Below are 21964 nucleotides of genomic sequence, written 5' to 3'. Positions count from 1 at the left end.
TAGACAAGGTGCGGGAACTCCTCGAAAACGTTCGAGCCCTCACCAACGACCTCTCATTGCTCCCCCTGCACGACTGGCAGCAGGAGCTCCAGTCCCTCCGCAATGACCTCTCCAAGGAGATCCACGACGCTGTCAAGGCAGCGACGGAGCCTCCATCTCGCATGGGCACTGCCACTTGGGCCCAGGGAGCTGCGCGCGCGCCAGCGCCAGCTCATCAGCTGTCGCTTCCCCTATCATCGAATGCCACATCCGCCGCACCGATCACAACACGTGACCGGGATGTGATCATCTGCCTCAACAGCCGCGACCAGGTGAACAGATATCGCGGTAAGCCATCCGAGGAGATGAAAGATTACGCCAATAAGGTACGCGCGGAGTATGCGAAGGATACCCGGACCGCTACCTTGGCCACGGTGATGGTGAAGGCAGTTCGCCAGTTGAAGTCGGGTGATCTCCGGCTCACAGTGCGCGACGCCCGGGAGGCCCAGGTGATGCGGCTGCATCGCGACATCTGGGTCAGGGGCTTCGGCTCCACAGCCTTCGTCCACATGCCGACTTGGGGGGCCATCGTGCACGGTGTACAGGTACGCTCTTTGGTGGATAAGCCGACGATTCAGGCCTTGCGGGAGGCGCAGGGGAGCATTGCGGTAGCGATGGTGGCGGAGAACTCCCGATATTGGGGGAAGGATGTCACTATCACCAAGATTAATTGGCTGCGGGTGCCGAAGGAGGGGGCAAAGCTGGCCTCAGTGATCCTCGAATTCAGCAGCCCCAAGTCAGCGAACAAAGCTATCGAAGAGGGCGTGCTCTGGGATTCGAATCGGTATCAGGCGCTCCTGTATGACAGGGGTCTCCGTGTGCGACAATGCTTCAACTGTCAACAATTTGGACACATAGGAACCTCCTGTGCCGATAAAACAAGATGCGTGTATTGCACGGGGGAGCATCAATCTCGAGATTGCACCTCCCACAAACACAATGAGAACAGCTGGAAGTGCGCCAATTGCGGGGGCGCACACGCAGCATGGAGTGAGGAGTGTCCAGCGAGGGTCGCAGAGATCGATCGACTGACGGCTGCGGCCAAGCAACGCCCACGGTTTCACCCGGTGCCTGCTGAGTTCAGCTATCATGAACCCTCGGTCTCCTTGCCCCTGCCATCACTCAGCTCTATGGGAACACCGCAGGTGTCATCAACTGAAGAAACAACCAGCGGTACGACAGGTAGCGCTGTCGCATCGGCCGCACGCTCCAGTAACGGGGAGCAACGCACCAGTGCAACCAGGACGAGCAGTGGGATCCAGGGAAAATCTGCAAAGAAAACTGTGGCAAAAGCGCCATCTAAGCAGACTAAGAAGGCTCCACAAGTTACTGTGGAAGATAAAATAGGAGGACTAGAGCTGGCAGTGTCTGAGGTACAGCAGGAAACTCAACGGAGAGTGACCGAACCGCATCGGACATCGCCAGCAGCTGGAACGAGCAGTGGAATCCAGGGAAAGTCTAAGGCGCGGTCCAAGCAGACCAAGAAAAAGCCCCAGAAAGCCAAGGAAACCACTGTTGAAGAAGAGGAATGGGAGGATATGATGGATGTGGAAGTGCCCGAGCTGCAACTCAACGCACAACCATCCATTGCATTCTCCAACAGTCAGGAACATATTACCTTCTGTGCCCAGAAACCACCCAATACCAAGAAACAGAAACAGTGCAGCGAGCCTGCAAGAAAGAGAGCAGGTAGACGATCTGAGAGGTTTATCAATAAACTAGAAAGCGCAAATCAGAAAGAGACTGGAGAAGCAGAGGAGACAGAGGAAGCAGGGGAAGTAGACTTCACAGAATCAGAAAAACAACTTAAGGAGGACCTCGCCCGGAGTGATACCAACTATCAGCCATCATCACTTCCAGATATGACCACCAGGGGCCAAAAGCGGAAGCAGCCTGTGAGCGAGTCGGAGCTCTCATACCGAGGAACCAGGATCAGTCTGCGTCAACGCCAAATCAAAGCAACCAAAACCAAGGCAACTAACACCCCTACCCCCGATTCTAATGAATAATCGACAACCACAGCAGATTCACCACCACGGCAAACCAATCGCGATCTATCAATACAACGTCAATCGATCGAAGGATATCGTCATGGCCCAGTTCATGCGCGACCCAGCCGTCATCGAGGCCGACATTATTGCTTTACAGGAGCCCTGGAAGAACCCATTCAGCAACACAACGCACTATCCCGCGAAAGATACACATGAACTGTTATACCCGGAGATAGGAGGAGAGGGGGAGGAGAGAGCGAGAGTTTGTATGTTTGTTTCAAAAAAGCTCACCGGATGGGTACACACTGTACACAGCAAGGACCTGCAAGAACTCAGTATCACTACATCAACGGGCACCCTGCGAATATTGAACACCTACAACGACCGAACCAGCAACGCAGCGTTGCATCTGCTCCCGGCAGTGCTTCCAGAACACTCAGACGGCAGCTCCAGACTCATGATACTGGGGGATTTCAACCTGCACCATCCGTGGTGGGGAAGGGAGGGGGTGAAGGCGGAGGAGGAGGCAGAGGAGCTGCTAGATTTGATGGAGAAGTTAGCACTCGACAGCTGGCTACCGGAGGGGACAATTACACGCATGGACGGCAAATCAGAATCAACTATCGACCTGGTGCTCGCATCGGCACCTCTCAGAACCCGTATGATCAACTGCGAAGTTCAAATGGGGGTTCATGCGGACTCTGATCACCTCCCCATCCACACCCTGGTCGACGTAGAGACGCAGGTGGCCGACGACCCGGTGCTGCGCCGCAATTGGAAGGCGATGGACGAGCCAAAACTGGTCCAATTTGTGAACGACAACCTTCAATCGTGGCACCCACACCCAGGCAACCATCCACAGATCGAACACGATACGCAACGCCTGTTGCAAGTGGTGCAACAGGGCATCCAGACCGCCGTGCCCTGGGCACGTCCTTCCATGTTCGCCAAAGAAGGGTGGACGGAGGAATGCTCCGAGGCCATTTCGACATGTCGACGGCTGTTTCGAGAGATCAGCAAGCAGAAAACAGAGGAGGAGAGGAAGGAAGCTCATCAAATATACGCATCGATGCGCAACCACAAGGGAAGGACGATCAAGAAAGCACTAAGCGTGGGCTTTCGCCGGTGGGTTCGAAAGGCCAGCCGGGCCAAAGGAGGGCTCTGGAAACTGTCGAAATGGGCTCGCAATCGGCAGGGCGGCAGCAGTGGTGTCATCCCCCCGTTGAAGGGCCCGGATGGTGCCCATGCCACTGATGACGCGGGGAAGGTGGAGCTTCTCCGCAAAACCTTCTTTCCACGACCCCCGGAGGCCGATCTCTCGGACCTCGCCCCGGGCCGTAGGGTCTATCACCGACCTGCGATCGAATTTCCACCAATCACTGAACAAGAGGTGCTCGATGCGGTCCATCGAGCACCGCCAGACAAAGCACCAGGCGAGGATGCTATCCCCAACCGTGTGTGGAAGGTCCTGGTGGCCAACTGCGGCAACTTTGCCCCAATCGTCACCAGGATCTTCGACGTATGTATGCGAACGGGATATAATCCGAGCTGCTTTCAGACATCCATCACTGTCACGTTGCGCAAGGGGGGTCCGCGGGACTTTCGATTACCGAAGTCCTATCGGCCAGTTGCCCTGATCAACACGATGGCGAAACTACTGGAATCTATCATTGCCACACGTATCTCAGATGCAGTGGAACTACACCAGTTGCTGCCGGGTACCCACCTGGGTGGTAGGAATGGTATCTCGATCGATCATGTTATCCAATTGATCATCGATCGAGTCCGCAGGGCCTGGGGACGAGGCCGGCAATCCTCTATGGTGCTGCTTGATGTAGCCGGGGCCTACGACAACGTCTCCCATCAACGGCTGCTATCGAATATGCGCCGGCTGGGCCTTGGCTTCTTTGTGCCCTGGGTCGAAGCCTTCTTAACGAACCGAAGCACCCGCATCAAGCTCCCGGGCTTCCTCAGCGAACCGTTTCCCACACCTACCGGCATCCCCAGGGTTCCCCACTATCCCCTATCCTATTCCTGCTTTTTAACGCTCCCCTGGTCAAAACTTGCTGCAAGGAAACCGGAGATGGGATCACCGAGGGCTTTGGATGGGTGGACGATGTGGCAATCGTAGTGGTATCGGAATCCTATTATACCAACACGCAATTGCTACAGAAGACCCTGGGCCGTGCGGACCAATGGGCGAAACGGCACGCAGCGAAGTTTGCACCGGACAAATTTGAACTCATTCATTTCAGGAACCCCCAGGAGCAACAGAATATAGAACAAAATACGGCTACCAGCATCCCATCGGACGTTGACCCCTACGACCTAGACGCATGTTACCCGCAGGGCCACGACCAGATGCCAATTTTATTCTCCGGGGGCCAGGTCAAGCCCTCGGAATACGCCAAATACCTAGGAATCTGGCTCGATAAGAGCCTCTCATTTCAAAAACACCGGGACTACGCTATCGCTAAGGCCAACGGCAGTTTGGAAGCCCTCCGGGGCATCACCGGCTCCACATGGGGCGTTTCCTTGCTCTCCATGCGCAAGGTTTATCAAGCGGTGCCCTGCTCGACGTGGAGCTCTACATCCTGCCCATCCATCTACAAATGCAGCAGAACATTGAGGAAACGGCTATTCGAATCCAAACCAGCCCAACCTGGGAGCAACCGGCTACGCTTCGGTGCCGACGCGAGCCTAAGGAACGCCGTCTTGGGGGCTGGTGCCCCCTGGAAGCCCTCCGATGGAAGAAGAACGAGGTTCTGAATGCCCTCACACCCGCGAACGGGGCGTGGGAGACCCGCGTAGCAGGGGTACTGCGGCCCTGGGAACCCCAAATCACCTGTGTGATAGAGGAATCAGCGGAAGAGGCTATTGCCGCACACGATCGAATCCAGAGACAGTTACTGGACTGGGGGATAGAACGAATGCTTCCACCACACCTCCGAGCGTATCAGATACCGGAGCAGCCGCCAATGGAGATCTTCTTCACCGACGGCAGTGGCTATCAGGGCCATGTTGGTGCCGCCGCGGTCTCGCTCCGCCCAATGGGAGCCGAGGGGAGCATCTATTTGAACCGGTATCTGGGAACCACCGAGGATTCAACGGTGTACGTTGCAGAGCTGAACGGCGTCGAGATGGCGCTCGCTGCGTTTATCAAAGAGTCTCAAGGTGGGAGCCAAAGTACGGAAGGCTCTCGCCAGAGCACAGGGATTTGGGAAAGTTCCAACCAAAGTGCAGATTTGGAGCCAAGTCAAGTTCATGCGACCAAGTTGGTCATCTTCGCCGATAGTCAAGCCGCCATCCAAGCCATTGCCAATCCGAAGCGATCCTCAGGCCAATACGTGATCCGTCAAATCTATGAACACGTACGGGCCCTCCGATCGCTGCCCACATCCTACACACCCACATGCAGTCCGATTCCCACTGCCATTGAGATCCGCTGGATCCCCGCACATGTGGGTGTACCTGGCAACGAGATGGCCGACGTTGAGGCAAAGTTAGCGGCGGAGAACCCAAGTGGGGCGGATTATCGTGGTGCCGATATCCGACTGGCCTCATCTGCGCGAAGATGGATCCGACAACGGATGAAGGGGCGTGGGATGAAGGAATGGGAGGTGACCAAGGTGGCGGTCCAATACCACAAGTTGATGGAGATGCCGCACAAGAAGGTGTTAAAATTGTACCAGGGATTGCCGAAGCCATACACGTCCATTGTCATACAGATGCGAACAAAGCGTATCGGATTGAGGCATTTCCTCTACAAATACGTCTCTCAACGACGAGGAGATGGTGAATAAGAAGACGAATTTAACCGAGGTCGGTGTCACTGCGAGGAGGGGAGCCAAACCCCCCCAGCACATCCTCCTCCAGTGCCCGCTATACACTGGCCTCCGAGCAACACTGCTCAGCGAGCTCCGGCACAAGACGGAGCTGGGGAACTCAACCGATTACAACGCTATTGTATCGGACTCGCAGGCCATCCGCTACGTGGCCAAATTCATGTACCAAACCGGTCTCCTTGGGCAGTTCCGTCATGTGGACGCGGAGGAGATTGAACACGAACTGAACATGGAGATGCTAGAAGAGACTAGCGAGGGACACTAGGAGGTGAAGACGCTGTGTACATGGATTAGACGAGGGGCCGCAGTAACGAGAAGCTGCTGTCTGAGGAATCGATACACGCTCAGATGAGGAAGAACATGAACAGGAGGAACCAGGGCGTGGCTAAGGTCATGACCATGTGTCGGGGGAGGGGAGATTGCGGAGAAGGAAGTAGCCGCATGGCGCTGCGTGAGCTGGCAGTAGCCGATTACATTCATTGTGGGAGTTTCGTTACGGTTTTGTGGGAGTTATTACCTGTTTTTCTATGGCAAGACGCCGTATCTCCTTTGTCTTTTGTTACCATGGCGTGGCGTTAGGATGGTTCTGGTTCCCGATGGAGGGAACGCCTACATAGCTATTACGTTCGAAAGTGTGGCTGAATTAGGTTATAGAATCTTGAATTGAATTGAATTGAATTGAATACTCTGGGGCCATCTCTTTTAGAATCTTGGTTGAATCCTGAACCTTCGCTGATATCCAGACCTTCCAATGAGGTGACAGGAGATCTTGGAGGTGTAATATTTGAGGGCAAAGAAGGCTTGAGAAGCAGTTTCTCTGTTGCGACGCAACCTCATACAATCTGGTGGAATGACGGGGTCTGGGGAAGCGCTTCTATATCCAATCAACATGGAGGCCACTCCGCTCAGTCTTCAACATCGATAGATACAGCCACGCTAGTACAAACGAGTACGAAAGACGACACCTCTACATCTACCCTCATGACATCAACCCGATGGCTGCACGATCCAGTATCCAGTCGTATAAATTGGTCAACACGTATCTCCAAACAAGGTATAGAACTGATTCTCATGACTGTGATTGGAGGAAGTCTTGCCGTTTTTAGTATCGTGCTTCTACACCGTTTCATCACTCGCTCTTTCCAGAGGAAAAATGAGCGACCCAGACACCTTTCTTCCGTGTCGCCGGCAAATAGCCTTTCAAGAGGGGAGTCTAGCGCACATATTTCAGATGTAGCGGAAGTTTCGCATTTCTCAATTGAATCCTAATCGTATATTGATTAATTCCATGTAAAAGCTCCTGTAGAATGTATTTACATATGGGCATGTATGGTATCTCGTAACAAGGGCCCTCCAGAATATGTCTATACAGCTGTTTGGAAACAAAGTTGATGGTTACGGGAAAACGAATATACAGTCACAATTAAAAACAGCGTGTCCGGGAAATAAATCGTAATGCAATTGAAATACCGGTAAAGTATGTACCGTTACTGGTAAAGATACCTACACTGTCGGGAAGTTGCCTATTCCGGCGAATTGAAGTGGTGAGATATGAACCGGTGAGATGTGAAGCGGTGAAAGGTAGGTCATTGAAATCTGGGTTATTGAGAAGCACTAGTGAAATATGGACTGGTAAAGTGTGACTGGTGAAGAGTGACTGGTGAAGAATGACTGGTGAGAATTAAATTGGTGAGAAGTAAACTGGTGAAGAGTGACTGGTGAAGAGTGGCTGGTGAAGAGTAAACTGGTGTATAGGCTGGTGACAAGTGAAGCCTGGAGAGCGTTGCCGCATTTGCCCCCCTGCGCGTTGACTTCCGCTCCATTGCCAATAAGAATCCTTGCGGTCGCTACGAGACCATCGAAGCAAGCATAGTACAGTCTGGAACCTTGTGGGGGACCAGCGTCATCGAGCCAAATTATATCAGCCTCATACAAACGACCCCATCGTTGGAATGTCACTTCATCTTCCAGAAACTCAACTGTTATTCGAACTATATCATCGGAGTCCTGAGCCAATGCAGCATGACCAGTCCAGCTTTCTGCGGCAAACCTGGCCATTGGAAAATTCCGTTGGACCATTCTATGATCACAGTCAATGTCCGCAAGATAGGCCAAGCACGTCTTTGTGATGGCAATGCTAGCAGTCGCTTTCTGGTAATCATTTTGGCCGAGAAGGTACTCTTTAACCGAAAAGTGGGCAAGTTGTACCTCTTTATCCGTGGCCTGAACAATTGTCACTAAGCCGGGGCAATAATCTAATACATCCGTCTCGCAGAATAACCGACGCTTGATGTCAAATCCTCTCGGATTGTTTCGATATGTGTGGCTATTACTTCTTTAGCCTCCTTCAGCTTGAGTGGTCGCTCGGAGTGGACGAGAAATTGAAGGAGGCGTATCGCGTCATTTTCTAACTCTGTCGGTATGCTTTTAATCATGCGATCATATGTCTCGTGAAGATTGACTGGCAAAGAATCGAGTGCCTTTTCTATAGCTTTCTCATGACGACATCGAGCGAGGCTGTCTAATTGACAGAATGCCCACCTAAACCTACTAAGGGCGTCAATAATTTATCAGCCTATCGATTAAAAAAGCGGTATCTCACATGATTGAAGAGTAATTTGAGCTTGAGCACTCACAATTCACAATGATTATCTCATTGACGTAGACTAAACACCTAGCTGGAATGCTATAAATATGTACCCGGTCCCTCGCCAGCAGGACAGTCGCTCGTAGGCATTCATTTATGATTCTGGGTGAAAAAGTATCGAATGTAATTTCTCTCCGCGGCTACTCTTTGGTATGGATTGACCTCCAAATCATGCAATGAACTGGACTGACCTATTTTATGTCGCAATAGTCTAACATTTCTCGATAGTAAAGTCTTCAGACAGCAAGTGAGTGTCGCTTCCGATTCATTTAGAATCATGCTGACTCGGAAGATGCTCGATATCAGCCCCGGTTCCGCTATTCCTCGACGAAATCATTGAACGAATCTTTCAGGGCCTGGAGTGGTTCAAACTGCGAGCAATGTGAGTTACAAATTGCCTTCATAAGCTACCTGCCCATGATTGAAGATAATCAGGTGCCATCCTTTATAAAGTACCCTGCAGTGGACAGCGATATCTGAGAACGTAAGTTTCAAATTTTGCACGGATTTACAAGGCAGATCTCATATGCTGACGACCAACTATATAGGATGGCAAATTTTCTATCGCGAGCTCAACTTGATCGACTATTTCATCTATTATCTAATAGATTTCGATTTCTAAGATGGCATCCAACCCCCCCTGGTGCTTGCTGCGCTACTGGCATTAGACACGAGGGAAATCCTCTTGGGGAGGTGAGGAAAATTGAAGGTGGTGAGTTGATTTCCCCCAAAGTACGAAGGAGCTGTTGATTTATCCTATTAATTCTACAGTCAACACATACATATGTCATCCTGTGGGTACGAAGACCTCCAAAGTGATTATCATCTTGAGCGATATTTTTGGTATTTATATCAACAGCCAGCTCCTCGCGGATGAGTTTGCCGCCAATGGATACTTGGCACTCATTCCGGATATATTGAAGAGGATGCTCTCACGCATGCCGACATGGAGACCGGATAGGTTGAATTGAAGGATTGGATTAAGAATCATCAACCAACACACATTGACCCCATCATGGAACCTACTATCAAGTATGCCAGACAGGAACTGGGCGCAGAGAAAATCGCTGGGGCCGGTTACTGCTTTGGTGCGAAGGTAAGCGTGCTAGTATTGCAGATAAGAGTGACATTTTTCTAATGCCGGCCTGCTCATTGTAGTATGTCTGTCGCTTTTCGAAGGACAAGAAGCTTGATGTGGGCTATCTGGCCCACCCCTCGTTTGTGTCTCATGAGGAACTTGGCGGCATTACTGGTCCTCTCACCATCGCTGCAGCAGGTAAGTTTGGGTTTCTCAAACACTCCTAAGATTTATCGCAAAAATAGTTAATTATATTGAATAGAAATCGATCAAATCTTCACCGCCCAGCTCCGACACGAGTCTGAGGATATTCTCAATAAGGCTGGTCAACCTTGGCATATTAGCCTCCATGGTGGTGTCTCACACGGATTCGCTGTCCGCACCGATTTGAGTAACAAAGCTTTCAAGGTTGCGAAGGAGCAGGCTTTCGTGCAGGCACTCAGCTGGTTCAATCATTATATGTAAACTAGATGTAGTCGTTTAATGTTGCGCTTTGACGAAGCTCTGAGGGGGAATTGAATATCTTTTTGTTGTGACCAGACTTCTGCTCATTTTGGAGTCGAAAAATTGACAGAAGCTTATTAAAATCGTATCTACAATTGAAAGGAGCATAGAGTGGCAAGGGAAAAAAATCTATATGATCACAGGAGTCTGGCAGGGAGATTCTATCGCTAGAATCCAAGGTTGCATCATGATGATCCTTACAGTGGTAGGCAAGACAGACATTGGCATATCGATGACTATAATTTGAACATGATAGTAGTGGTAATAGGAAGGAAGCAAAGGTCTATTTCAAGCTAGATAAATGCGGCTGCCTGGGGAGCCTATGGAATGGAAAACTTATCGACGAGTCCGTCCAGCCTATCACCCAAGCTACCAGTCCAACACGAACCGAGTCTGTTTGACTCTTGATATGTATCAGCAACGCGATCAGAAACCGAGGGAATCGGCATTGGGTTCAGCGATAAAATCTTTGTTTCCTGGATGAGAGCGGAGACGGGTTGCCAGACAAGACTCAGCTTCAGAGCTATCGCACCGATATTTTTGAGCACAGCGTGAATATCGCCGCTTGGGAGATATAACCCCACTCCATGATTCACTGGCCGCCAGATCTCAAAGTCTATCTCGGGACAAAGATCAGCCATGGCACGCATGATGATGCCCGCGTAATAAAGAGAGATACTAAATAAGATATGACTATCTTGAGTCGATTTGAACGAGTCATTAATCTCATTTTGTTGCACATTGCCTTCTACCAGATGCCATATTTGGTACGCATGATGTAGTGCGACCCTGGCGGCAGGGCTGGATGCCCACGATATTATTATCCTTTCAGCGGCTTGCATTTCCGCTTCGCTCCTAGATTCCCCCAAACAGGAGAATATTGTTTGCAGAGCACTGATATCAGCGTGCAGTTTAACACATCCTAGGTGGTAAAGGAGCCAGGGCTCAGGGGATGAGTGATGCGGCGGAGAGATGATATCAAGCATATCTTGTATAGTTGTCCAGCTATTTAACAACTGAGAAGCTTGTTGGTTTTCCGCAGAATACGGATTTTGACTCGAAACAAGGTTGAGCGACATCACGGTACTTGAAGATTGATCCGAGTTCGAATAGTCGGTCCAACCTCGAGGGGACGGATGTTGTTGCACCATCCTGTCAGCTGAAAACGGGAATTCGGAGTGATGCCGAGGATTCATAATTTGGGAGTCCAGGGGGGAAGGCAAGGTTGGATGGCTATTCTGTTTAGAATGTTGTTGTAACTGCACCTGTAGTCCGCAAAGTATAAGCTCACTTGATGTGGCATCAAGTGCTTCAAAGTTTGCGAATGTGCCGTCCACTGTGGTGCGGATGAAGTCCGCGTACATTGTGTACGAATTCGCCCCCTGAGAAGCGGTCAACAGCTTCTCGCGCCAGTCTGGGCCGACATAAGTCCATAGTTCTTCACTACACGGTATTTTCAAGTCAAAATCGTGATGCGAAACCAGCGGTCGCGTGTTGAACAGAATGCTGGCGTAAGTTTCGCATCGCAAAAACGAAAAGGCCAGCCGCCGTCTTCTCTCCATGCGAATCCAGCGGGCGAGGGTCTCTTCAGATTCATTTTCGTCATATTTTAAAAAAAAAACCAGAACCCTGTTGATGAGTGAGTTCTGTAAAAAGCCTTGCCCTTTGCGCAAAGCGTGCTAGAATAGACCTGGCTTCGCGAATGTACTTGGATTCCTGGAATTTACCAACGTACAATGACATTACCTCTGTCAGGATGGTAGCTTCGAAAATCTCTTCCATTTTGATGGTGTTTTCGGGGCATGTCAGACATGCGTTAAGAAGGATTGGGCGCAATGCCTGGTGCACAGCCATGCCATATGCAGTTGCATGCGAAGAACCAGCGTACATGGCGCCAATGGAGGTCATTGTCAAATACAGAAAAGGTTCAACCGAGTCATAATCAAAGCCTTGTCGCCAGGATATTGGCCAGAGGCCATAGAAGTTTTCAAAGAAGGAAGTGATAAAACTGTGCAAAAGATGTGTTGAGCTTTCATGGGCCACGCTGGAGAGGTCAAAACAAGTTTCAACCACTTCTGACAAAGACCTTCTTTTATAGCTGCGAGTGACTGCATCCCTTACTGGAACAACTGTGAAGTCTGCAGCTGCTTCATGCACGATGTCTTGAATAATGAGATGCTGTTGTGATCCACCGGTCACCCGGTCGCTTCCAATAAGAGAATATTCGAACTCGGAGGGAAATCCCCGAGCAGCGAGATTCACATCTGACACATCCATTCCCACAGTACAATATCCTTCCCTTGAAAGGGACGTATCAGTCTGAAACAGGGTTATTGGCATATCCTCTCTCATGGCAGGGTTTTCCCAGTCCGTTCGATCTCTTTTATCGAAAGTTGAACTCGGTGCTGCATTATCCGAAAGCTTTTGAGGCTGTGAAGTAGAATCACCTAGATTGTGTGGTTGACATTGCTCAACTTCGGTCACAAAGTCCAGTGCATCAGGTGCAAAGCATTCGGAGACGTCTAATGTCGCGGAGACTAAATGCTTTAGCAAAGTCTTCGATCAGCTAGGACCTCAAGAGGTCATCACTTACTGCGAGTTGATAGTGATAACGGCATTGTATCTCGTGCGGAACGGAGGTCGTCAGTAGACACAAATAGATCATGGGTTGCCTCTAGGCGGCTCGCCGAGAACCCTTGTGCGCTCGGGCGAGTCGATTTCATGAAATAGGAACATTCCTTGCCCCCCCTGAATGCAATGACCACACGGAAGGCCACCATTGCAGCGAACCTTGCTCGATCTACACTCATCGCACGCTCGTATAGAGCGCTGTCTATTGCCATTGCGATTCGCATTATTGTGAACCTGTTTGTGACGGCGTAGAACATCGATTCGAGAGAACGATAGGTTGCATATTTCGCAATAATGCCACCGACTACGGTCATGAATTTTCTCGTGTCGCAAATAAGCGCTATAGCTCATATATTGGCGCGAGCACTGGGTGCAGGAAATGAGGGCCATTTTATTAATAAGGACGTCGAGGAATCGATGGATCGAACCGGGTCTTGATGGAGTTTGTTGGGTGTCTCATATGGCTAATCATGCAAACAGCCATAGGGGTCGATAGAGAGAAAGCGAACAGTGGAAGCTGTACCAACATTATTACTACACCTCATCTAGTCCAAGAAGAGCTAGAGGCGAAGTTTAAGTTACGCAACAGCGATTCCTCATAGTGTCCTTCAATGCCTGACACAAGCCAAGGATACCCTCGCTATTTTTTAAGGCCGAGCCCCGTCGATTCCCCTGGAAGGCGATCATCTTCCCAGTTTAACCCAAAACCCGACAAACCCCGTTTAAATCTCTCATAGATGTCGGTGTTTGCCACTTAACCCTGTCCGCCACCCACTTAATGGCACCAAATTTTACTTCTCTACCTAGTATTTTGGAGGTGAAAGCTATCGTTACTATTTTCCAGTCTTTTCTTAAAAAAATAATATGAAACATGTTCTACAATTACCCCTCATTACTCAAATGCTGATCACAAATCACTCGAATAAAGTTTCATAATCTCGGGTTTTGTTGGGGGTTGAATTTCTGACATCGGCCCAGCTTACTTAATGCGGTAAATACAGTGGCGCCGCGAAAGGTTTCGAAAGTTTCCCATCCCTTATAATAATTATTGCTCACCAGTATTGACCGCCCTTTTAAAGTGGACTACTCGTAGTATCTACTAAAAATAGAATAAACTGTCCTTTTGTGTATTCTATTTTAGGTGAGACTAGTCCCGCTTCAGAAGACGGAGACCAGGTGGTCAACAAGGAGTTGGAAACCTTTGCGGCGCCACTGTGCGAAATCTAGTATGATGTTACATCATGTACAAATCTTTGATTCTAAGTAGATGGCCGCTATCGTCCGCCATAATGATACAAATAGCACGTATTTTTGGTTTGAAATACTTATTTATTGTAACCAGAGTACTGCTGTGAGGAATCAAATTAATGAAATTGTCATTGTCCAAGGGACACAAATTGCTGTGATATGAGGCTAGTGCAGACCAGGAATCAAACCAGAACTTGAATTAATTGCCGCATTGTCCCCACGAAAACAGAGTTGATTGAAATCAACTTGACTTGGTCTTCTCATTGTATGAATAGCCTCGGTTATTCTCTCCGAGAGACGAGCAACTACAGTATTTCCGGAAAACTGTGAGGATGCTCAGATGCTCACAGAGATCAACTTACGGCGTAGCATACGAAGCAAAGGAAACAGTAGCTGTTCGACGAAAGTAATAGCTTGAGGAGAAGAAGAAGGAGGGAGCTGAGATAGAACAAGTACATGTAGGCGTGGATGCCTAAGTGGATACCATCTACGTCAGGCATCCGCAAATGGTAACAACTCCAGTTGATGATGATGATGATGATGATTTCATTTACCCTGACCCCTCACCTCGACGGTGATATGCAGGCTACCTCAACTATATATATCTCTGAACGTACATGTAGTTTGTCCCACTTCCTGTCAACGAACTTAGAGCCTCGTCACGGCCTGCCGTGGCCTAATTGCCGCTTCCACTGTTAGGCTGCCCTGATGGCGCGCGACTACGAAACCGTTGTGACGCCTCGGCGAAGTCCAATACGGCCTGGACCGTCTTCGCCCTCGAGACGGTGTCTGGTTTACCTTTCCCACCTTGTTTTGAGCCTCCCAGCAGACTCGACACGCTGTTGAACGCATCCCCCACTTTCTGCCTCAATTCCCTTCGTAGATCCTTTAAGATTGGGCAATCCACCAGAACGTGGGTCACTGTCTCTTGTGCGCCGCACACGCACTGATCGTCCTCGCGGAAACGAAAGAGCTTGGCGTAGGTGGATAACCAATTATGGCCCGTGCGTAGCTGAGTCAACAAATATGCCTGGCCCCTGGTCAGGTTTCCGTACAACTTCCTGGTATATACCGACGGCAGAGTGTTGTCGATCTTCTTTAAATGGCCGCCTTTACTGGCTGATCTCCACTCTTGTTCCCACTGGGCGATGATACTACTACGAATGAACGCCTTCTCTCTTGTGAGCAGCGGCCGGAAGGAGTGTGATTTGCCTGGGCTGGCAGCCTCCTTCGCCATTCGATCTGCGGCTTCATTGCCTGGGTTATCACAATGCCCTGGCACCCACTGTAGGCGGAGTGTAACGCCTGCGGCTTGGACCTCAGTGGCAGCGTGGTGAATTGCATGAACAATCCGTTGTCCTGACTTCTTTTTCGTGTTCTGAATTGCTTGTAAGGCTGACCTGCTGTCGCAGAGGATTGTCGCGGCTGTCTCTCGGTCTTCCGCCCCCGGTTGCTGGTGTGCTATTTTGAAGATCATGTTGATCGCATAAAAGACGCCAATCAGCTCCGCCACGTGAACTGACCAACGGTCCATCGGTCCCACCTGGACTTGCTGTGATTCTACTACCTCCATGTTGTTGTCTATTGTTACGACGGCTGCTCCCAGCTGGCCATCGCGACCGGACGCATCCGAGTAGACGATTATATCTGATTCTGATCGGATGGCGTCGGCGCGTTGTCTCGCTGCCTCTCGGTCTAAGCCAACCTCGACGTCTGTGAAAGGGTCGAGGCGCCATGGTGGTAGTGGTCGTGGGTCAATTGTTTCCACTTCGTTCAATCTCTCGACGCTCATGGTTTTCAATGCTTCCGCCAAGGGGAAGCGTGCATACGATCCGGTATTGTTTCTACGGCGTTGGGCTCGTGTGAGTGTGTGCCAGATCGGGTGGTCCCGAGGTAGTGTGTGAAGACTGGCGATGGTGCGCTGGGCTCGGTGTCGAAGGCGAAGATGGGTGGGAAGAATGTGTGCTTCTACTTCCAGGGTTGTTGTGGCCACTGTTCGGAACGCCGATAAGATGCGGATCAGCGAGCTTCTCTGCACTGTGTTCAGGTGTCGCAGATGGGTCTTATCTCTTAGCGGGTCGTACCATACGGTTGACGCGTAGTCGACGACCGGCGTGACGCATGCCTGGTAAAGCTGTCGCATCTGTTCAGGCCGCAGGTGCCGCAATCCACATAAAGCAATAGTGGTTTTGGTTGCGCGTTTGATGGCCTGTTGTACGTGCTCCTTCCACCGTAGCTCCTGGTCAAAAATCACACCCAGCAGCTTCGCTGTAGGCGAGGGCGACACAACTGTTCCGTTTACGACGATCTGGCCTTGCAGGTGGTCCCTTTTCTTCCGGGTGAGGTGGATGAGCTCGGTTTTATCCGCGGCGAAACAGGACCCGGTCCGGCGCGCCCAGGCCTCAATGCGGGGGATATCTTCGGACTGTATTTTGGCTAAGTTCTCTTCGGCCGACCGGCCCACTCGCCAGCGGAAGTAGTCATCGATGAACGCCGAAGCACCTCCGTGGATGGTGACGGGTTGATCAACTAGATCAGCGTTGAAGAATGCGAATAGGATGGGTGATAGCGGTGAGCCCTGCGCGAGTCCAGCCCAAAAGACATTAAGTAGCTTTGACAGGCCTACTTGCATAGACCACTACCCCAGTTTTTCACCCGATAATTGAGGTTTCTGGACTCTTGAGGTTCACCAGGCCTCTCACCCTGGGTGTCTCTTAGTTTGCTCCTTAAGCATACATCATGGGCAGGCCAACTAGGACGACACCGCTTCAACCGACCTAGGTCAGTCTCAGGCCCCCAGTGCGAGTGAGGTAGTTGACTCCCGTCTCTTTGTACACCGACACGCGCATCCGTCCTCTCGGGCTATACAAACAGTCTCTTGGCAGGACCCAGCCCTGCCACAGTGGCTGCCATTGTACACCACGCCCGCGAGAGCTGTTGCTCTCGTTTCGCGTTACCTAGGGAGGTCTCCCTCCACTAGGCCGACCGTGTCTTGCAGAGAGCCCTCGTATACGCTCCAGCCGGCAGTGTATGTCGGTTGCTCTCTACTAACCAAGCTTGGTCCCCAGTGACTGGACAGGGCCGATGATTTACCCGTGGCACAGCCTTAACGAGCTTCATCAGTTGCCATCAGTCAACCACCAATATCTTCCAGATTGCCCGTGTGTCTCCCAAGAGGGTTGCCCGTGTCTCGGCGGTGCCCGTGTCTTGAAGGACAGCCGCACCAGAGCTTGCCCGTGGCTTCGCCTTAACGAGGTCTCCAGTAATCGACGTCTCCGAGCCTTAACGAGTTCGAGTCTTAACGAGGCCTCTGGGCCTTGAACGAGGTCTGTCCGATGTTAGCTTGACTGCCTGCGTCGCTGGTTCACTACCGCCTCGCCGCATCTCGCACGATGCGATCCCAGACCGTATGCAAGCTCAGGGGTGTCCTGTCTTCTTCCTAGGGCGACACCACTTCAACTGGTAATGCAAGACCAGCGTCTGGGCCCGAGTGCGAGTCGGGTAAGAAGAAGTCGGATGGTTTTCATATGCCGTTTTCCCCTGATTTTTGGTGTGGTTGTGCGGTCGTGCCCCGCGCCCACCGCGCCGGGCCGGACCGCACAACCACGTCGGATTCACTTTGGTCTCCCCAACGGGGATTAACACCGGACACCACGAGAAGGTATGAATCCATTGTCCCAACAGCCTGGCGAGGACTGTCGCCCAGTGCGAGCTCACTGGGGGCTAACAACTCCAGTTCGTTACAAAAACGGTGTCACCCCCCCGCACTCTTTGATTGTTCCCTAAACCCTAAATGCCAAGCTACACTAGACCTTTTTGAGCAAGAAATAAAATAGCATTTTTCCGGTATTTCACGTATACACTCACTTACAGAAATAAGTTACATACCATATGCTTATTTGTGTATTGAAGATACGAGTTTTGCTGGAACCTTCCGGCACAATGCAAACAATGCAAACACTGCAGCAACGCTGGACCGCGGACCTGACTGCTTGTCATTTTCTACTCCGTGCGGCGTGTCCAAATGGCAATCCTACCGTATACCCGCAATCTTAGAACCTGAACAACCCCACAACCTGACCGCACGGGCCGATATTCCAAATTCGGACTGACAGAAGACCAATGATCCTGCTGATCACCGTACTCAGCCTGTCAGACACATACTCCTCTTACCCTATGCGTGATGGCAGCCTCTTTGTTTCCAGCTAACGTACAATGGCACCATAAATAGGCTCCTCATTAGAATCTACTGCTTAGAAGGGATAGCTTACACTGCTTTCGAGAATGATGACACCTACCAAGCTCGTCTGCCCAATCTACGAGAGCCGGCTCCCTCGTATGCCTTTACACCTGGCTGTGAATGGCCGCCATCTGTAATATGCTCATCACTATCTCCTTCGTCTTATTACTACATTATGCTTTCTATATTTCTAAATCATTGGGCTGCAATATATATTGAAATACGTAAACGCAAAGGGAATGGCTATGTTACTGAACAGCTACCATGAGCATTAGGCTGCACAGGAGATTCTTAGCCACAAACGAGAAACAGAATAGTTTATAATTAAACCAGCTCTAAAACTACCAAGACCCCAAGAAAATAGCTAGCAGCCCGAACAAGATCGCAGAAAATATTAGTACCGGTTTTAACAAAGTGTTTAGAGCCAGAGCGTTCATTTCCCGTGATAGTAAATATGAGGAATCTTTCGATAGCTTCATCTCAGATTGGTTGTTGTTTTCCCCGAGAGGCTCAGAAGAATGTTGATTAAGGAAGTAAATCAATTGCTGTGATACTGATCCGGTGAGTCGAGATTCCTTCTCAGGCAGGCCAGGCATCTCAAAACTTCGTGCTTCTGATCTGGATTTAATCTGTGATGAAAAGAGTGCTTGAGTACGCAGGAAGAACAGATATCCATATTCGCGCAGATTCTGCATATAAAACGAGGACCAGTGATAGGTATGTTGCAGAAATTGCAGATAGCCTGGCACATATGAGTGGCAAGGGAGGTATTATGAGAAAGGCGAATTTGAAAGAGATGGCGTGCGTTGGTCGTGTTATCAAGAAATAAGAAATACCGAGCTAATTGTTGCAAAATCAACCATGCATAGCTCGTGCTGAGCTTAGGAAGATAATCGGAGAGGTGGAAGAGGGATTGTTGTACAGTTGACTGTTGAATTTCGTGAGGTGTCAATAAGAGCCGAGGACAACGTTCACGTATTTCCCGCATCAAAGTTCCTTGTCCGATGGCCCAGTCCATAGCATGCCTGCCATAGCCGTCCGGAAGAGAAGGGTCGGCACCAAGATGAAGAAGTTTCATAGCAAAGTGGTTGTGGCCAAAGTAGATAGCCAGGTGAAGGGGGGGTTTGCAGGAGCTTGTTGCGCTTGTTGATAGCTGAAGCAAGTTGCGGAAATCGAAAGAGAAGGTAAGCCATATCTTTTGAAGCTGCAATATGAAGAGCGGTCTGATCGAGCGCATCTGAAAGGCCAATATCTGCACCCGCATGAAGAAGAATATCAATAGTATCGGTATGGCCCGAATAGATAGCCGCCAGGAGAGGTGATCCGTATTGACCTCCCTGGGCGTTGACATCGGCCCCGGCGTCGAGCAGCATCTTGACCGTCTCAGCACTTCCATTGAATGCAGCAGCCTGAAGGGCATTGCCGTATTCACCACCTTGGGCGTTGACATTCGCTCCAGCCGCGAGTAAAATCTCTACAACCGCACTGTGACCTTCCAATGAAGCCCTTTGTAGCGCGCCCCCACCTCCTCTCTCAATCTCCACGCCCTCATCTAGAAGCCACTCAACAAATCCCAAATGTCCACATCTGGCCGCCTCCATGAAAGGAGTCGCTCCATCGATGTTTTTCGCTTCTCGGTTTGCTCCTCTTTCCTGCAGTATCTTGCCGGCCGTCGTGTGCCATGCTCGTGCAGCGAAGTGTAACGCTGTATTTCCAACTTCGTTTTTCCTCTCTATATCCTCCTCATCCGACAACGCAGATATTACCACGTCAACCAGATTGGCAGCGGCAGCTATATGTAAAACTGTTGTGCCTGTGGGTGGACATGCTGTGTAATAGGTATCAAGGTGTCGGTAGACTTCAACCCAATACCTAATCATTCGTTGTAGAATATTCTTTTCCTTCTGCAGCAAGGCACCTCGAGAGCTGGCGGTTTTTGTCTGCATGAATAAAGAGATTGATGGTCGCATAGTTCACAAATGGGTGTTCACAGACAAGCTTCTCTTTTGATCCCCGAAAGTTACTTATTTGTTTGTTTGAACAGATCGTGGCAAGATATACTAGACACGATCGGTAGAGAGTTGCCTGAGACTGAGAGAGAATATTGTTCATATCCCCAGACCCCACGCTCCCGCTGATGCTATGGTACAAAAGGGCCAGTCCTTTTGCCCGCAAGAAATCATTGACCGACTGGTGAACCACCTGTACGGTTTCCTCGTCATTCCCACTTGAGACTACTTCTGCTAGTCCACCAGCAAGAGCCTTGATTCTTCGCTTCATACGTTCATTGCTTTCCACAAAGCCATGGAGCTTCTTCCATTCGATTCGAGACGACGTTATTTGGGCATTCTGAGCCGCTAATGCGTATCGTATTTCAACTATAGTCAAGGGTCGTTCGGCCAGGCATACCCATTGAAAGAATAGGAATGATTGGTCTCGATTCCTAGCCGTGATCACGTTGCTCAGAATATACACGTAGACGTTTTCTAGATCCACTGGGACATCGCCCAACCAATCACGGATATCGCTGATTGACTCCCCTTCGATAAATTTTTCCTTGACAATAGGCATTATAAGATAGGCCCATTGGAAGACACCCTTGGCATACTGGGTCAATTCCTCTACCAGCACCTCTCTCATCTCTTGATTAGGAACATCTTCCAACTCTGTCTCAAGAAGCGTATCCTTGATATATGTAGCAATGTCATCTTGATTGTGGTCTTCGACATGTATCGCTTTTGCCCGGGCACTTTCCAAGATAGGGTAGTGTCGACAAAAGATGCAGACTTGAAGGGTTAGCTTCTTTTGGTCAGCACGATCAACAAGACGGTGGAAATATGCTGCAAGCTTTTGGGCAGACTCAGCCCCAGCCTCATCTAGAGCATCCACAAAGATAATCACAGGCTGCTCGTTGGCTGATGCCAGGATAGCAGTTGCCAATAACTCTTCAGTATCGATTGCGGCCACTCCCACTTGCGTTCACCATACCCAAACTGTCTACATCGTTGTTCATAGATATCGCGCACCTGAGGGCGTATGGTCACGTCACGGACGAAAATCTGATTCAATAACGATCTAAGCATTCCAAGCGGTGTACGTTGCATCTCCGTGCCTCGCGCGGTAAAGAAAAAATCGAGTCGAACAATACCATGGATACCGTCCTGTGATTCTTTGAGTTTGTCATGTAGAAAGGTCATCAAGGTTGATATTCCCGCACCCGGCTTTCCTTTAACCCATAGTAGACTACAGGACTGATTCCTCCAGGACTGATACTTGTCCAGCTCTAATATCCATTGGCAGGTATTCGTAGGACATGGCTCGATATTATCCCTGCGATCTAGCATCTGTGGAAATGCTAGTGACCTGAGCAGCTCTGCGTCTGTGGTAAGTCAGATTGTCTTTAACTGGTACAGGGTGGAGCGAACCGTTGTCTGTCTTCTCTACTGGATTTTCCTGTCGGTCTGGACCTACGTGTCAGTCACTTTACTACGGCTTTTCGAGTACTCGTGACACATACCGGATGAAATGTTGATTGTCCCGATGGTCCCATAGTTATGTCCAAGTTGGAGACCCGTATTCGCACTACCAAAAGACATTGGGCTCATGCTGAATATTCAGTCTGTAAAATGGGGCTGCTCTCAGCCGGGTGAAAGTTCCACCCCCTGAAAGTCAAGGTTGTCTTTTGCCCCACTCTCAGGTGACCGTCGGGCGCTAAACCTTGCTAGGTTGGGAGCCATGGTT

At 50.2% G+C, this 21964-nt stretch overlaps 6 protein-coding genes across 6 annotated transcripts in view; 4 read left to right on the top strand and 2 right to left on the bottom strand.

Moving 5' to 3' along the window:
* Positions 1-2048, top strand: part of N7509_000469 (uncharacterized protein) — a gene marked incomplete at both ends in the record, with an annotated part of 2211 nt that extends 163 nt beyond the window's left edge. The window contains one exon of the mRNA XM_056625116.1: positions 1-2048. This exon is cut by the window's left edge and continues 163 nt beyond it. Coding sequence (XP_056493698.1) covers positions 1-2048 — 2048 coding nt within the window.
* Positions 2049-2130: 82 nt separating this feature from the next.
* On the top strand, positions 2131-4161 carry N7509_000468 (uncharacterized protein; the record flags this gene model as incomplete). The annotated part of the gene is made up of 1 exon (XM_056625115.1): positions 2131-4161. The coding sequence occupies one exon, from the start codon at positions 2131-2133 to the stop codon at positions 4159-4161; it is 2031 nt and encodes a 676-aa protein (XP_056493697.1).
* A 391-nt stretch (positions 4162-4552) lies between these two features.
* Positions 4553-5381, top strand: N7509_000467 (uncharacterized protein; the record flags this gene model as incomplete). Its single annotated transcript, XM_056625114.1, has 2 exons — positions 4553-5267; positions 5326-5381. 2 exons carry the CDS (start codon positions 4553-4555, stop codon positions 5379-5381), a joined length of 771 nt encoding a protein of 256 aa, XP_056493696.1.
* A 4156-nt stretch (positions 5382-9537) lies between these two features.
* Positions 9538-10065, top strand: N7509_000466 (uncharacterized protein; the record flags this gene model as incomplete). The annotated part of the gene is made up of 3 exons (XM_056625113.1): positions 9538-9618; positions 9681-9798; positions 9863-10065. 3 exons carry the CDS (start codon positions 9538-9540, stop codon positions 10063-10065), a joined length of 402 nt encoding a protein of 133 aa, XP_056493695.1.
* A 1272-nt stretch (positions 10066-11337) lies between these two features.
* On the bottom strand, positions 11338-12992 carry N7509_000465 (uncharacterized protein; the record flags this gene model as incomplete). Its single annotated transcript, XM_056625112.1, has 4 exons — positions 11338-11342; positions 11396-11733; positions 11795-12641; positions 12698-12992. The coding sequence occupies 4 exons, from the start codon at positions 12990-12992 to the stop codon at positions 11338-11340; spliced, it is 1485 nt and encodes a 494-aa protein (XP_056493694.1).
* Positions 12993-19194: 6202 nt separating this feature from the next.
* N7509_000464 (ankyrin repeat domain-containing protein) lies at positions 19195-21828 on the bottom strand (the record flags this gene model as incomplete). Its single annotated transcript, XM_056625111.1, has 5 exons — positions 19195-20095; positions 20142-21138; positions 21207-21602; positions 21649-21684; positions 21741-21828. 5 exons carry the CDS (start codon positions 21826-21828, stop codon positions 19195-19197), a joined length of 2418 nt encoding a protein of 805 aa, XP_056493693.1.
* Between the last annotated feature and the right edge of the window lie 136 nt (positions 21829-21964).

This window comes from Penicillium cosmopolitanum (assembly GCF_028827165.1).
Source record: "Penicillium cosmopolitanum strain IBT 29677 chromosome Unknown utg000003l:1.0-3747932.0:1.0-3751027.0, whole genome shotgun sequence".
Classification (NCBI taxonomy): domain Eukaryota; kingdom Fungi; phylum Ascomycota; class Eurotiomycetes; order Eurotiales; family Aspergillaceae; genus Penicillium; species Penicillium cosmopolitanum.
Note: the sequence above shows the minus strand (reverse complement) of the source record. Positions and strands in the feature narration are given on the sequence as shown.